Raw genomic sequence first — 15,567 nt, 5'->3', positions numbered from 1 at the left:
AGGGAAATAAGGATCGAGGGTTGCCCTTGTATGGGTTTCAATTGTCTAACACTGAAGTTAGCTAAAAATACCCCCGTACCTCCTTCTATTTATGAATGTTAGTCACTTTCTCCGTGTGTTTCTGCATATATAGGAGACACGTCAATTACTGCACAACCTAACGCTGCACTGGGTGAGCTCAGCTCTGCTCCTTAATCAAACGCTATCAGGGCTGGCTTCAGTGCCCTCTGATGTACGTACAGGGTTCCACGGAAGGTGTGATGTGGTCAGTGGAAAAGTGACCCCGTCTCTAAGCACGTGGCTTCAGTAACCAACAAACATTTTGCTTATCTATCCCAGCCCTAGAATTTCTCTTTCATCTGGAACTATTAGTGCAAAACTACTTAAGATCCAGCTAAGGGACTTCCCTGGCGGTCCAATGTTAGGACTTTGCGCTTCCACTCCAGGGGGCATGGGTTTATAATCCCTGGTCGGGGAACTAAGATCCTGCAAGCTGCACGGTAGAGGGAAAAAAAAACCCAATCCAGCTGAGCCTTGAGTCCTTCACATGTAATTTGTGGGCCCCAATAACAGGGTCCAGTATAGGAGCCACTACGCCGGATAGGTTGAGACTGGATTGAGGGGGGTTAGGAATCTTTCCCCCCTTTTATAACCCTTCCAAATAAAACACTATTAATCCAGCCCTTTTCAAATTATCTTTAATAAACCACCAGGAAGAACACTTTTACATGTTTCTCTGGCCAATACTTTCTGCTCTGTACATGAATCTTAAAAAAATATTCCTCAAAAAAAAAAAAACACAACAAAACAAAAACCCGTAACAAAACAACAACAACAACAAAAAACTACGTACCTTAATTCATCCTTAATTTGGAAAATAACTTAAGATGTTATCCCTGAAAGGACCAAGCAAATGATTTAAGTAATCAAAATGTGAACCAAGAAGTGGCCCAGTTGTGGAAAGTGGTGTTTCAAGAATGAACATTTGAACCCTCCTACACTGTTGGTGGGAATGTAAATTGGTACAGTCACTATAGAGAACAGTATGGAGGCTCCTTAAAAAAACCAAAAATAGAGCTACCATATGATCCAGCAATCCCACTCCTGTGCATATATCCAGAGAAAACCATAATTCAAAAAGATACATGCACTCCAATGTTCACTGCAGCCCTGTTTACGACAGCCAGGACATGGAAGCAACCTAAATGCCCATCAACAGAGGAATGGATAAAGAAGATGTGGTACATATATACAATGAAATACTACACAGCCATAAAAAAGAACGAAATAATGCCATTTGCAGCAACATGGATGGACCCAGAGATTGTCATACTGAGTGAAGTAAGTCAGAGAAAGACAAATATCATGATATCACTTATATGTGGAATCTAAAAAAAAGGGTACAAATGAACTTACCTACAAAACAGAAATAGAGTTACAGATGTAGAAAACAAACTTTGGGTTACCAGGGGGTAAAAGGGGACGTGATAAATTGGGAGACTGGGATTGACACATTCACACTATTATATATAAAATAGATAACTAATAAGGACCTACTGTATAGCACAGGGAACTCTACTCAATACTCTGTAATGGCCTATATGGGAAAAGAACCTAAAAAAGAGTGGATATATATATATATATGTATACCTGATTCACTTTGCTGTGCACCTGAAACTAACATAACATTGTAAATCAACTGTACATCAATAACAATAAAAAAAAAAAAAGGAATGAACACTTGCAAAGAGCAGTCTTTAGGTCCTCCTGCTCACCCTCGGGTCTGTAACAGTGATCCTGCCTTCCTTGGCCAACAGTAACGATACTTATTCACCTATATCCCCAGGATCAGAAAAAGTACAGCTGACCAGGAGGAAAGATACTGCTCTGACCTTATTCATATTTTACCTTCTACATGAGGAATAAATGTGAATAGGAGGTTAAGTTTCATGTGTAAGTCAACATTTCATTTCATACGAGACTCAAGAGCCCTACCCAGGTTTTTCTTCTTCCCTCTCTCAAATCCAGCCTAAAACAAAAAAAGTCAAAAGCAGAAATATGATAGAGAAGATGCAAGGTTTTAAACAGAATGAGCTTGAATGTCACATTGCAAGTACTGAAAGTGAGGAGTTGTAGGAGATTTCTTTATCACCCATCAGATAATTATACTACAAGAAAATGAGTGATCAATTATGAGCTACTGTCTTAAAAACATGGTACGGAGAGTGGGAGGGAGGTTAAAAACGGTGAAGGCTTGACAGTGACTCATGTTCCTGGCAGCTTAGTGTCTATATTTCAAACTTGAGATGGGAGGGGAGGAAAAAGAATATTCTTGCTATAACTCTTTTTAACATTCCAACAGATATGGGTGCCAGCAGTCAGAAGGCACAAGCTGGACACGGCACCTATAGGCAGACTAGTGGAGGAGAGGCACAGGACACCAGGCATGAGAGACACACAGTGAGAGAAACACCAAGTTCTGCAGGAAGGGAGGGAGGGAGAGAAGGATTTTCAAAGAAGGAGAGATCATCTCTTGCTGAAGGCAAATCAGACAAGGTTTGGAAGGAAGAATGGACATTTTGGACAGAGAGGAGGTGGGGAGGAAGTCATTGAAAGGGAAGATCACGGTTGAGCTTTATTCAGTTGTGTAGCCCAAGGCCTGGAGTGGTGCCTGATGCACAGAAACAGTCACTTGATTAAACATTGTTCCTTTTTTGAACCCACGAGGTATGTATACAAGTATTCACTGAATTGTCCTTTCAGATTTTACGTTTGAAAACTTCATGAGCAAAGAACAGCCTGCCCCACTAAAGATGCAGGCAGAGGAGCAGCAAAGTACAAACAGGCATGTGCGGGAGAGCATGTGGTCCATTTTACAACAGTTTAAGACAGGTATTCACAAAGTGTGTGTGAGAAAGAAGGCCACAGAGGTGGCTGAAAGTAGTATGGGGCTAAGGAGTCTGGCAGGTAACATGGAAGAAAGAGGCTCACAGGTCCACATCAAGACCCGTAAACATGGCAAGAGCGCACAGATGGATCTGAGTGGGAATCAGCTGGCGGTAGGGAGACCAGGGAGAAATTTATAGCAGTGCATCCAACAGAGAGGGTGACCCTCAGTGGTGACACTGAGAACAGAGAAGAAAGGGAAAAAAACTCATAAGATTTAAAAACGGATCCATACATGGAACGATTGGGAGGGAAACTAAAAGGTTTCAGACTTGTGGGAAGGAAGAATGGTGATGATATCACTAACCAAACAGTGCAGTGAGGGGTAACTTAGGGACGAGGATGCAAGGACAGTTTTGGACATGACTATAATGTTGGCTTTATCCTTGGCCTAGAAACAGCCCAGGCCAAACATCTTTGCAAAGCCCTAACTAGAGGACTCTTGACACAATGTGTCCCTCTCCTGGAGTCTCACAGCACTTTGCAAAGATCACACTATATTTTAACCATCCTTTGTTAAAAGCCATCTCTACGTGATGATAAAGCAAGAAATCATCTTGCCTCCTCTCCCACCCTCTCCCTGGACAAGGTCATCTTGGACTGCACGGCACGGCACAGTGGCTAAAATCACAGGCTCTTCCTGCAAGGGGCAACTGTGCCGTCTACTAACTTCATGCCCCCATGGGTAGGCTGATCACTCTAAACCTTAGCACTTCAAGCCTAAAATGGGACAAGGGGTTCTTGCTTGGGCTTCATCTTCCTCTGCCCAGCCCGCCTCCAGAAACCACCTTCTTCCCCCAGCAACACTCACCTGGGACATAATTGATTCCACAGTCGATGACTATTGCCCCCGGTTTGATCCATTCCCCTTTCACCATTTCAGGCTGACCAGTTGCAACTACCAGGATGTCACCTTTACTTATCTAGGGAAAGACAGTTCTGACTTCAGAAACTAAACAGTGAAACATAAAAAAAATCTAGAAGTGGAAAGGACATCCCTAAGCTTTGTATGAAATTCTTCATTGTCGTCAGTTATTTTATGCAGGCCACACACTGTCTCTGACAGCTCTTCATATACTGTGCTCATTCCTACACACGCCAAAACCTCCCCTTTCACTAGATATTTTACTGAATGGGGAACCTGATGAGAACCTTTGAGACAGGGAGGAGTACAGGCTTGGAGCCACAGGCCTGGGACAACGTCCCTGAATTACATGACACCTGGAGACTGCCCCCTCTTCCCCCGAATGTGAGGACCACCACCTTCAGCAGAGCATTGCTTGGGGAGGATTAAAGAGGTGCTAGGCCTCTCTCCTGGTCTCTCCCCACACTTAACAGACTGCACTGTCAATTGGATGTGTCCATGTGAGAATTTCTGGGCTCAGGAATCTGATGCAGGGGTCAAGAACAAGCTGTGACTGAGGTCACAAGACCACTGTCCATAACCCGCTCTGGACACCTCCACCTCTGAGACCACCCACTGTCGCATATGTGGGATCTGGCTGCCATGGGTCAACCCCAGTTCCTATACTGCTAACCCCTATCTACCACGAGACGGACTGGCACAGAAAGAATACAGTCCAAACAAAAATCTGCATAGACTTGGACAAGTTTTAAATTTGAATTTATTTCTTCATCTTGTAAAGCAGACAAGAATCACAGAATTGTTAGAGGGGTTAAACGCGGTAATGAGGTAATAAAGTACATGGCAGCTTCTGGCACTTAAATATGAACCATCCCCATTAGGCAAGAACCCCCGCCACACGCGGGAACAGGCATGCAAACGCGCGTGCACGACCCCTTACCTCCTCGCCTAGGTGGGCAGTCTTGGAGTGGCAGGTGGTCACTGTGGCGTGGCTCCACAGAAGCAGGTCATGCATTGGGGCACCAACTATTTTACTGCGCCCGACCACCACAGCGTGCCTTCCAGCGATCTGCACCCCTGAAAGAAAAGCCAGCGTGCATCAGAGAACTGGGGGAAGCTGCCCTCCTTCGCATGCCACCTAAATGGGAGAACTCAGGACAAGTGCACAAAAGCAGGTTCTTAGCATCAAAAAGCAATCTTCCTAAAACCATCCCTTCTTTGGCTACCCAGGGTTTCAGCTACAAGTTGGGACTTGTACATCTGTCCTTCTTGCTGTGGGTTTTTGAGAGGAGCTTAAGCCAAGATCCATTCATTGAGTCATAGGAGAGTGGGGAGAAAACCTACACTCAAATCAGAAAGAAACCCTGACATACAGCTAAACAGCCATAGGGAAGAAGAGGACATATTACATTACATGGGAAAAACAGTTATAAGAAACAGGGTGAATGTAATGGGGTGGAGGGAAGGTAGATTAGTATCAGTAACTCTTTAGTTCCTCATCCAAATTTCTCTTTTGGCTTAGGGCCTGAGCCACAGGGTTATTTGCAGGGAAGTGATAAAGGGGAACTTAACTGTAGCAAAAAATTTTCTTTTTGTTTACTGAGCACCCATTCTTCTGGCATTATCCCAATGTCCTTTTCAGGACTGACATACTCTCCTCAGTAGAGATGGTGTGGGTGAACACCCAAGAGTGAACAAGTGACCATATTTCATCCCCTGGACAATGAGATCCATCCCATGACTCTTAGGCACAAGGATGCAACAGGCTGGAGCTGCTCGGGGCCACCAAGTAGAGCTCAGAACGAGCCACCACGCAAAGGGGAGCAGAAATAAGGTCCTGAGGACTCTACTGAGCCCTTCTACCCAGCCCCACTGAAGCAAACTCTTCCTTAAGGCAGTTTGTGTTTAAATCGTGCTTCTTGTGTAACATTAACTCTATCCAAAAAAGTTAAGTTTCTATAAAACGCTAACATCATGAACATCTAGAAGTAAAGCCTTCAAAGTGTGAAGTGTTTACAAGGTAACTTTCTATACTTTTTAGGGTACAGTAAAGGACCTGAAGCTGCATTAGGGCAAATGGTCGCTTCAATATCAACAAGTGGAGGTGGGGAGCCTACAGCTGCCACGGCTCATGGGATTTTTTTCTATCAAGTTGGAACACACTGTGTGCTAAACATGCCATAGAGTATAAATTTTGCTGTAGGACTGAACAATAATAGCTGTCCCAAGGCTTACAGATTGACCTTTCCTTGCCAGCCACAGAAAATTTTAACTTACGTTAGCTAACACTTTCCCCTTGAAATTTCTGATCCACTTCCTTTAAACAGGGCGCACTTCCTTGTGAAAAATAACCTCTGCTAAAAAGTATTCACGATGAAATTAAAATACCAAGAGGCTGACTAGGTAATTGGGTAATACGGCCAATTATCCAAGGAATCCATTTCCTAGATCTACAACGGTGACTCGGGGCCCATTCTGGGATTCAGACTTTTCACCATGCACCCTACGGACTATCTGAATCTTTATTATCATATAGGTTACTTTTTCACACAAAATAAATTGCTTTGTACTCAAATAACTCTGAGTTCAAATCTTGGCTCTGCTGCCTCTTGGACAAATTACTCAATCTCTCTGAGAATGTCTTCTCAGCTATTAAACAATACTTACCTACTTCATAGGGTTGTTGAGAAAATTGAGAATTTAGGTAAAGAAGCCCCTAGCACACAGGTCCTTGTGCCAATCAAGCCCACTTATTTAGGGCTCACAGTGTATCTCCCCTATACCTCTGAAGGTCAAGATCAGGCTCCATGAAATGGTCCTTTGTTTTTGTCTGGTTGTTTTTACCTGTCTTCTTGATGAGTTCCAAGCATCCTTTGGGTGTACAAGGGATGAAACAGTCATTTAGGTTACCTCTAGCAAGTTTTCCAGCACTGATGCTAGTCAATCTGAAACAAGGAAAGTGATAGGTGTCTTTACTCTTTAGAACCAAAATGATGTGTTCCTGAAGTAGAAATATATTATAGTCACAATCATGCAATGTGGTACAGAAAGCCAAGTCACACTTACCCGTCCACATCCTTTTCGGGTGCAATAGCATTGACCAACGCTTCAGTGTTAATGGGATTCTCTGAATCTAAAGGTAGCTGCACTATGAAACCATGCACATTGAGGTCTTCATTCAAAGATGTAATGCACTTTAACACCTAAAAATAATACCACATATAACTTATATACCACACAGAAATCAACAGGGTGGAGAAACACTTTCCAAGTCAGAAGTCCCATTTTCCTCCCGAGAGTTTAACTGCAGTCCATCTCAGAATGTACCTTGCCTTGGATCCTGAGAGCAACTCTACCTTAACATGGAATGTAACCTTCAGGTGTTTTGCAAGAAATCCAACAAACAAAAGAGCTAAGAACTTTAATAAACTATTACTGCAACAGTAAAATCCATGGTACCATCACCCAAATCAAGATTTCTGTGATGATAGAAATGTTCTGTAATTTGTACCTTACAAGTGGCTACTAAAATACTAGAAATGTGGCTTAGTTCAACTGAGGAACGGAATTTTAAACTTTATTTCATCTTAATTAAATGACCACATGGGGTTAGTGGCCATCCTGCTGGACAGTGCAGATGTAGAACATTTCCACGACCTCAGGAAGTCCCTTTTCCCTCCTGCCGCTTCCCAGTTAATCCCCCACAGTTCTGACTTTACTCACCCATGATCTGTTCTGCCTATTCTTGAACATCATAGAAATGAAATATACATTTCATTTTTCAAGTGCAGGTAACAACAGGCCAATGATCAGTTTTCAATGAACATCGCAGGTGATTTGCAAACAAATGATGCAGCAATCACATTGGGAGTACCAAACATTCATACCTAGCACTGCCCCATGTACTCTGTGGGTATTTTCAAAGATTTCCTGAAGGCTGAGTCTGTGAAGAAAGAATTACCTGGAGGTCTCTTGTATGCTGAATGCATCAGTCCCTAAAGTTCCACTGAACTAAAACCAGAGAGGAAAGCACTTCAGCTGCCCTCTTAATAGTTGATTCTTAACAGCTCACCTCAGATTCTGTGGCCGTTCGTGGTAACTTAATGTGCGTGGCTTTGATCCCGATCTGCAAGAATGAACATTTAAAACAGGTACATGGCAAAAGGACTCGAGACATGGGCCCATTTCTTCTACAGATGTGACTAAGACAAACCAGGAGGTGGCAGGCATCATTTCACCCTCATATATCCTGAAGAATGAGTCTCTCACTTTGACCCATCCATCGTTTACTTGTTAACTGTCACCACGGCACTTAAGCAGTTTTATGTCCACTATTCCTGCTCTTTAGAAGCAAGCGGATCACTGATTAGAAAACATTCCAGGGCAAACCAGAGGCTGAAGCTCTGTCAGCCATTTCTAACTTGCGAAATACAGAAACTGAAGTCTGCTGTGGGCGATAAAAGTTTTTGTCGGGGGAGCACAAAGGGGAAGGGGTGGCAGACAGGACCTGGGGAGGGGGAGGGGTAAGAGTGGAGGGGGGGCGTTGGCGCCGCTGTTCTGGGCTTCACCTCTTCAGCAGCCTTCAGCTTCACGTTTATATAAAGATTAGAATCATCTCTGTTGCCGACCTAGAATAATAAAGACATGCAAATCAGACGATTAGGGAAAGGCAAAGTGTATGGAAAAGCTTCTAAAATTTTAGTTTTGATAAAAGGAATATTTAATCGTGAGACTCCTGTTAGGGTGGACCTAATCCTAGCTCACACGGAACAGACGCCCACGCCAGGCAAACGGCAGTCTGCTGCCCTCAAGACAGAGGAGGAAGCACGCAGAAGCCAAGTCCCCTGCCCCACCATGCTAGGTTTCACTATGTTCCCTGTTTCTTTAATCACGGACATATTTAGTTTTCCACTGTAATCATTTATCTAAAATTTTCCTTTACAAATATTTTTCCATGTTTCGGTGGTTGACATTTGTCCTTTTCAAAGTTGAAACGTCCTCTCGGGGTGATATGCCACAATAAGTTTGGTTTCTCCCAAAACTGCAGAGGGAAAAACGGTACGTCCTTGACACCAAAGGTAACTGATGCATGGTCGCTTTAAACAGGACAACCGTGGAGAAAGAAGCTGGCCCTAGGAACAGAGTATCTCCAGGTCTGGTCACGCTGATGCTGTTACTGGAAGCTCCCCTCAGGCTCACAGAACACAGCCTTACTCTTAGCTGCAGGTGTCCTTTATAGAGAAGTCTCAGTTTTGCCAGTGCTAATTTGAATTTCAAGAGCCAGATGAATGCTGTGAGGGGAATTTGATTTTTCTATGGGTTATTTGCACCTAAGTGCATTAGGTGCTTCCTGTGGGGCTTCCCTAGAATTTTAGAGCCTCTCATGTTTTGTTTTCGTCATTTTATATATATGATCTTTGCCTCTATCATCCAACCTTCATTGATTCAGTTACCAGATTTAATACACTCTGGGATTTTTAGATCAAAGTAGGAAATAGAGTACTGTTTTTTCATTTTTATTAATATTGTAAACAAAGAATTTTGCCTGCCATTTCAGTTCTATAAGGATCAAGTCATTAGCCCCTGCAGTTGCTGACCTGCAAGTACACCCTGAAAGGAATTCAAGGTGAAGCATTCCATGTTTTGGAATATATGGGCCCCTTAGATAGTTCAAATGCATGTCTTAGGAAGAATTTCAATGACCCCAGATTCTTGCATCTTCCCACACATAGAAAAGCCCTAAAAGTATTAACCGAGGGGACTTCCCTGGTGGTGCAGTGGTTAAGAATCCACCTGCCAATGCAGGGGACATGGGTTTGGGCCCTGGTCTGGGAAGATCCCACATGTGGCAGAGCAGCTAAGCCCGTGAGCCACAACTACTGAGCCTGCGCTCTAGAGCCAGCGAGCCACAACTACTAAGCCCGTGTGCCACAACTACTGAAGCCCACGCACCTAGAGCCAGTGCTCCACAACAAGAGAAGCCACTGCAATGAGAAGCCCGTGCACCGCAACGAAGAGTTGCCCCTGCTCACCACAACTAGAGAAAGCCCGCGTGCAGCAGCGAAGACCCAATGCAGCCAAAATTTAAACAAATGAATAAATAAATTTATTTTTTTAAAAAAGTATTAACTGAGATAGCTGATCCTGTGACCAGCAGTAGCCTTTCACTGAGATCTTGACTGCCTGTATCCCCCAGCCCAAATTCACACACACACACATATCTATATACTGGCTCCTCCCCTACCTCTTTGGAACAGTTTCTCTGAGCAATTAGAGACTGTCACTGTCTCCTAGGCTATAGCACTCAGTAAGACATTGAATAAACTCAACTCACAGCTCTCACGTGGTACGTTTTTTAAGTTGACAATATTTATAACTACAATTAGTTATTTCGACTTAACTAGGAGATTAAATGGTTTTATCAGTCACTGCCGAGTTTTTTTCTTTTTTTATAAATTACAACTTCTCTGTTCTATACTTTATCTTCACTTCTCATGTAGCTAAATGCAACTGTTAAGTCACTTTTCCAGGAAAGGTGTGTGGGCATTTTCCTGAGTCTGTGTGCACCTGAAAATATTTCTCTGCTGTCTTTGCACTTGAAGGCACGTTTGGCTGAGTTTGGAGTCATGACATTTTCCTTCAGAGCTGCTGTCTTTGGCATCTAGTGTGACAGAAGTCTGAAGTCTTTTGTTGTTGTTCCTTTATAGGTAAATTTTCTGTCTGAATGTTTCTGAAGGAATTTTTCTGAAACTCCAAAACTACCACCAGTTTTTTTAACAGAAAGCTTAACAGTTATGAGCATATGTCAAAATCTTACTGTAATCCTAATGCAAAGAAAAAGACCTCTTAAGATCCAGTTCAAATATTCTCATATAGGCATTTCATAGGGGAAAATGGTTATATAATCATTGATAGACTGGATGCAAAAAGAATGTTTAGTTGAAGAACAGTAGATTCTTGACTGACAGGCAAGTGGGTGGATGGCCTACTGGTTTCCCAGAACAAATCTTAATCCCATTATAGTTTATTAAAAAAAAAATCACTTAAGCATTTTATCAGAAATACCAATTTCTTCCTTGAAGGAGGTGAATTACATCATCCAAAAAACGTCCTATTGAGACAGAAAAGGAAGTGGGCAGGGCACAACCATTCCAAGAATGACACAACCATTAAGAACAGGATACCACAAAGATCGGTTAGAACACATTAGGTCCAAGATGGAGCAAGAGTCTACTTCCAGTGGACCTTGAGCCTCATTATACACTCATTGTAATACATTAGCATATGCTAAATGACACACCCATGGGTGCCATGGCAGTTCTGAGGCTGACCATAAAAGGCCCAAAAGCAGCACGGTGGCCCAATTCCTGGAAGTCCCTGCCCCTCCTCCAAAATACCTGGACTAATCCTCCCACTTGTTAGCCTGTGAAATTACCCAGCCCATAAAAACTAGCCACCCCCACACCACGGAACCAATCTCTCCTTTTAAGATGGCCTACGCTGTCTATGGAATGTGTACTTCTCTAAATAAACTTGCTTTCACTTCACTATGACTCACCCTTGAATTCTTTCCTATGCAAAGCCAAGGACCCTCACCTGGCGGCCTGTCTGAGGGACTCACCCAAGACCTGGGATATGACCATCCTCTTGTGCCCCATTTTTCCTACAACACTATCTTGGAACAAGTTAGGGATTTTTTTTTTTTTTTTTTTTTAACACAGGAATCTACAAACTGTTTCTGTAAAGGGCCAGGCAGCATATATTTTAGGTTTTTCAGGCCACATACTCTGTCATACCTTCTTTTTTAACCATTTACAACCTGAGCAGTTTTGGACATGGGCCACAGTTTACCAATCCCTGTTTTACACCATAAAATATCTTGGGTATTGGTCTACTGATTAATTTTTCTTCTGCTCCAGGAGCTTTTGTAAACATTCAGGCCAATTGAGTTTATTTTTTTTTTTTTTTGTCCATGTCTTTTGTGAGGACTGAATAAGTTACTATATATAAAGCACTTTAGGGCTTCCCTGGTGGTGCAGTGGTTAAGAATCCGCCCGCCAATGCAGGGGACACGGGTTCAAGCCCTGGTCCAGGAAGATCCCACATGCTGTGGAGCAACTAAGGCCGTGTGCCACAACTACTGAGCCTGCGCTCTACAGACTGCAAGCCACAACTACTGAGCCTGCATGCCTAGAGCCTGTGCTCTGCAACAAGAGAAGCCACCGCAATTGTACACCACAAGGAAGAGTAGCCCCTGCTTGCTGCAACTAGAGAAAAGCCCATGCGCAGCAACGAAGACCCAACACAGCCAAAAATAAAATAAATAAATTTATAAAAAGCACTTTAAATAATACCTGGTAGGAAGCAAGTGTTATTATCTTATTAATAACTATTTTATGGAAGTACAGCCTCATTTGTATCTCTTTTTTAATTTTTATTTATTTTTTGACTGCGTTGGGTCTTCGTTGCTGTGCGCGGGCTTCCTCTAGTTGCAGCGTGCGGGGGCTACTCTTCGTTGTGGTGCGTGGGCTTCTCATTGTGGTGGCTTCTCTTGTTGCGGAGCATGGGCTCTAGGTGTGTGGCCTTCAATAGTTGTGGCTCGTGGGCTCCGGAGCACAGGCTCAGTAGTTGTGGCACACGGGCTTAGTTGCTCCGCGGCATGTAGGATCTTCCCAGACCAGGGCTCAAACCCATGTCCCCTGCATTGGCAGGCGGATTCTTAACCACTGCGCCACCAGGGAAGTCCATCATTTGTATCTCTTGTGATGAAAAGCCAAGTCTTAATTTCCGTTAAATATTTAACTATTTGTAAGTTATCAGTCTGCTGTTTTAAAAGAAATTCCAACTTGTAGGTATATATGCCTGGACCAGATCCTGAATATCCTTAATACATGCTAATGAATTAGAAAAACGAATGGGAAAAGCAAATTGATTTTGGAGACAGATAGAGCTGGGTTCATATCCAGACTCAGTAGCTTCATGTCTGTGGCTTTGGGCAAGCTACCCAAGATCTTTGACCACCAGTTACTGTTACTGAACACAAGTTAGGGTGCTCCAGGCACAGTGAGGCCAAACAAACTGAAACGTTCGGAGTTTGGAGCAAAGAAAGGTTTATTGCAGGGCCAAGCAAGGAGAATGGGTGGCTCGTACTCTAAAACCCCAAAGTCCCTGATGGTTTTGAGGGAAATGTTTTTATAGGCAAAATTTGGGTTGAGGGCTACAGGGTATGTGACTTTCTTTTGATTGGTTGATGGTGAGGTAACAGGGCGGTATTCCAGGAATCTTGTGCTCAGCCTGAAGTTGCCATCCTCCACCTGGGGGTCTCAGTTCTGCAGAACTCAAAGATATTGTTATGTATATTCCCTGAGGAGGAACTAGGACCTTGCCCCAAGGCTGTGCTACACCATTGTTTCTAGACTGTTCCTCCCATGTGTCTGCATCCCCTCCCTTCCCTGATTAGCAACTGTTTGAATCTGTCCTATGGAACTCAGGGAAGGTCAAGGAGGCTGAATGAAGCCTATTTCCAACAAACAAGATATGGGGGACACAGGAAGGATTTGTACCAGGGAGGGCCCCATAGGGTCCTGCTCGGTTTCATACAGCTCCCATCTTGTAGGGGTAGTATAAAAATCAGAACAACTAGTAATATATACAAATCATTTGAACTACAGGAGTCGCTCTACATAAGCAGTACTGTTGTTCCTTCTGTAAAGGATGGGGAGAGTGGGTGTAGCTGGATGGATTGTGATCAGATTTGCATTTTGACAAGGGCTACATTTGCAGTTAAAAGGACTGGAAGTATCCAGATCAGAAGGCTGTAAGCAGTTGACTAGTGGCCCAGAGGGTGGGAGCAGTAGAAATCAAAAGGAGGGAAGATATCCCAAGAGCTTATGAGAGGCATTACCAATAGTACCTTAGTCCCTAAGGGGATGCAGAGAGCAGGGAGATGCCCAAAAGAGACAGCTCAGGTTTCTAGTTTGAGCGTGTGGGAAAATGGTGGTGCACCAGGATGGAAAAAAAACAAGAGGTCTGAGGTGGCACAGATGTGATTACAACATAATCTGTGAGCCTTGCATCATAGAAAGATGTTGATTCTGGTGCTAAAGTACAAGATTAAAATATTCTACCACTGTTTTATTGCAAGGACATAAGAGACAAGCTGCAGAACAGTGTTTATGTAACAAAAACACTTTGCAATCAATAAATTTAAAATAGGAGTTTGGAAGTTAATTTTAAAAAAGCAGGAAAAAAAACCCCTCGATATTGCTACAAAAAGGTTTACAGAAACAGATATCTTGTCTACGACATTTACTCTTCCTACAACAAACAATTCACAAGAATAAGCCAAGAAATAACTGGTCCCACAAAAGTACCAAGTGGACACCCACAACATATACCTTCGATTCTTAGTAATTTGCAAAAATGGAAAATCCACCACAGCACAGGACATACCAGGCAGAATGACAGGCCTTCTGTGCTTTTCTTCTCAACTAAGGCCTCTCAGATAATGAATAGCAATGGGGGAAAATATTTAAGTACTATTCACTCTTAAATTCTTGATGAACATGGAACAGAAACTTAGCAAGGGATTAAATGATATACATGGAGACATACATACAGAGAGAAATGTGAAGTGAGGAAGCAGGTGTTTCTGAAGGGAATTTCAAATGCAAGCTATCAGTTTCCTGTCATCCCAATCAACCCTTCAAACATTCATTTGTACATCTGGCCACATGACACATATTTATTAAATACCTCCTGCCTATTTATCGAAGGCCTCTTACTGGATGAATCTGGAGCTCTTGAAAGAAACCTCAGATAGAAAGTATTCTCCCATGTAGCTATGGGACTGGGGAAGCTCACTTAGGGAAAAAATAAGGTAGAAAAGAAATCTGAGGGCTGAGCGTTGAGGTATTTGAGTGGTCTAGGTATCAGGAAGGTATCAGGAACAACAAGCAAAAAAGATTAGAGAAGGAGTGATGTCCTAGAAGCCAAGAGCCTAGAACCAGAAGAGATGCAGGTTTACAAGTTCCTGACCTACAGCTGATACCTGGGGTCAGATAAAACTGCATAAGGCAATGGTTCCCAAAGTGCAGTTCACACACTCTTGCGGGAACCCCAACACCCTTTCAGAAGGTTTGCGAGTGCCATAATACTATGATGTCATTTGCCTTTTTCACTGTATTGATATCTGTTTTGAGGCTGCACAAGTTAGGCTGTGTAAGACTGCTGATGACTTAGCACTAAATCAAGACAATGGCACCAACCTGTACTAGTCACACAGTCTCAGTAAAAAAAAAAAAAGACACCAATTTCACTTAGAAGTGCTCTTGATGAAGCAGTAAAAATTATTATTAAACGTTGACCCTTGAGTACATGTCTTTTTAATATTCTGCATAAAGAATGGGGAAGCAATCACAAAGCACTTCTGCCGCATACAGAAGTGGTTGTCACCAGGAAAAGCACTTGAGCTTTCTTGCCTTGCAAGCAGAACTAGCAGATTTTTAAATGGAAAACCATCTTTACTTAAACGAACAACTGACAAATAATGATTATTTGGGCTTGAATATTTGGCAAATATTTTCTCAAAATTGGATAAAGTGAGCCTGTTACTTCAAGGAAAATAAGTAATAGTATTAATTACCAATGACAAAATTTGAGCTTTCAAGCAAAAATTGGTATTTACGTACTCCTGTGAGCTTGACAACTTCTCAACAAAGACTTTTCTGATAAGTTTGTTGGTGATATTAATGATT

The 15,567-nt window shown here is 42.8% G+C and overlaps 1 protein-coding gene across 2 annotated transcripts in view; it reads right to left on the bottom strand.

Annotated features, from left to right (window-relative positions):
• The window catches only part of MTHFD1 (methylenetetrahydrofolate dehydrogenase, cyclohydrolase and formyltetrahydrofolate synthetase 1), a gene marked incomplete at its 5' end in the record, with an annotated part of 58,646 nt that overhangs the window by 30,101 nt on the left and 12,978 nt on the right, over nucleotides 1-15,567 (bottom strand). For both annotated transcript variants that reach the window (XM_079701231.1, XM_079701230.1), the window contains 6 exons: nucleotides 3,758-3,869; nucleotides 4,752-4,888; nucleotides 6,656-6,756; nucleotides 6,878-7,014; nucleotides 7,884-7,937; nucleotides 8,380-8,439. In XM_079701231.1, the coding sequence (XP_079557357.1) occupies nucleotides 3,758-3,869; nucleotides 4,752-4,888; nucleotides 6,656-6,756; nucleotides 6,878-7,014; nucleotides 7,884-7,937; nucleotides 8,380-8,439 (601 nt within the window). The remainder of the gene's footprint in view (nucleotides 1-3,757; nucleotides 3,870-4,751; nucleotides 4,889-6,655; nucleotides 6,757-6,877; nucleotides 7,015-7,883; nucleotides 7,938-8,379; nucleotides 8,440-15,567) is intronic.

Source organism: Hyperoodon ampullatus (assembly GCF_949752795.1).
Source record: "Hyperoodon ampullatus genome assembly, chromosome: 3".
In the NCBI taxonomy this organism is placed as follows: Eukaryota; Metazoa; Chordata; class Mammalia; order Artiodactyla; family Ziphiidae; genus Hyperoodon; species Hyperoodon ampullatus.
The sequence above is the reverse complement of the archived record's forward strand: the minus strand, read 5'-3'. Positions and strand labels throughout refer to the sequence as shown.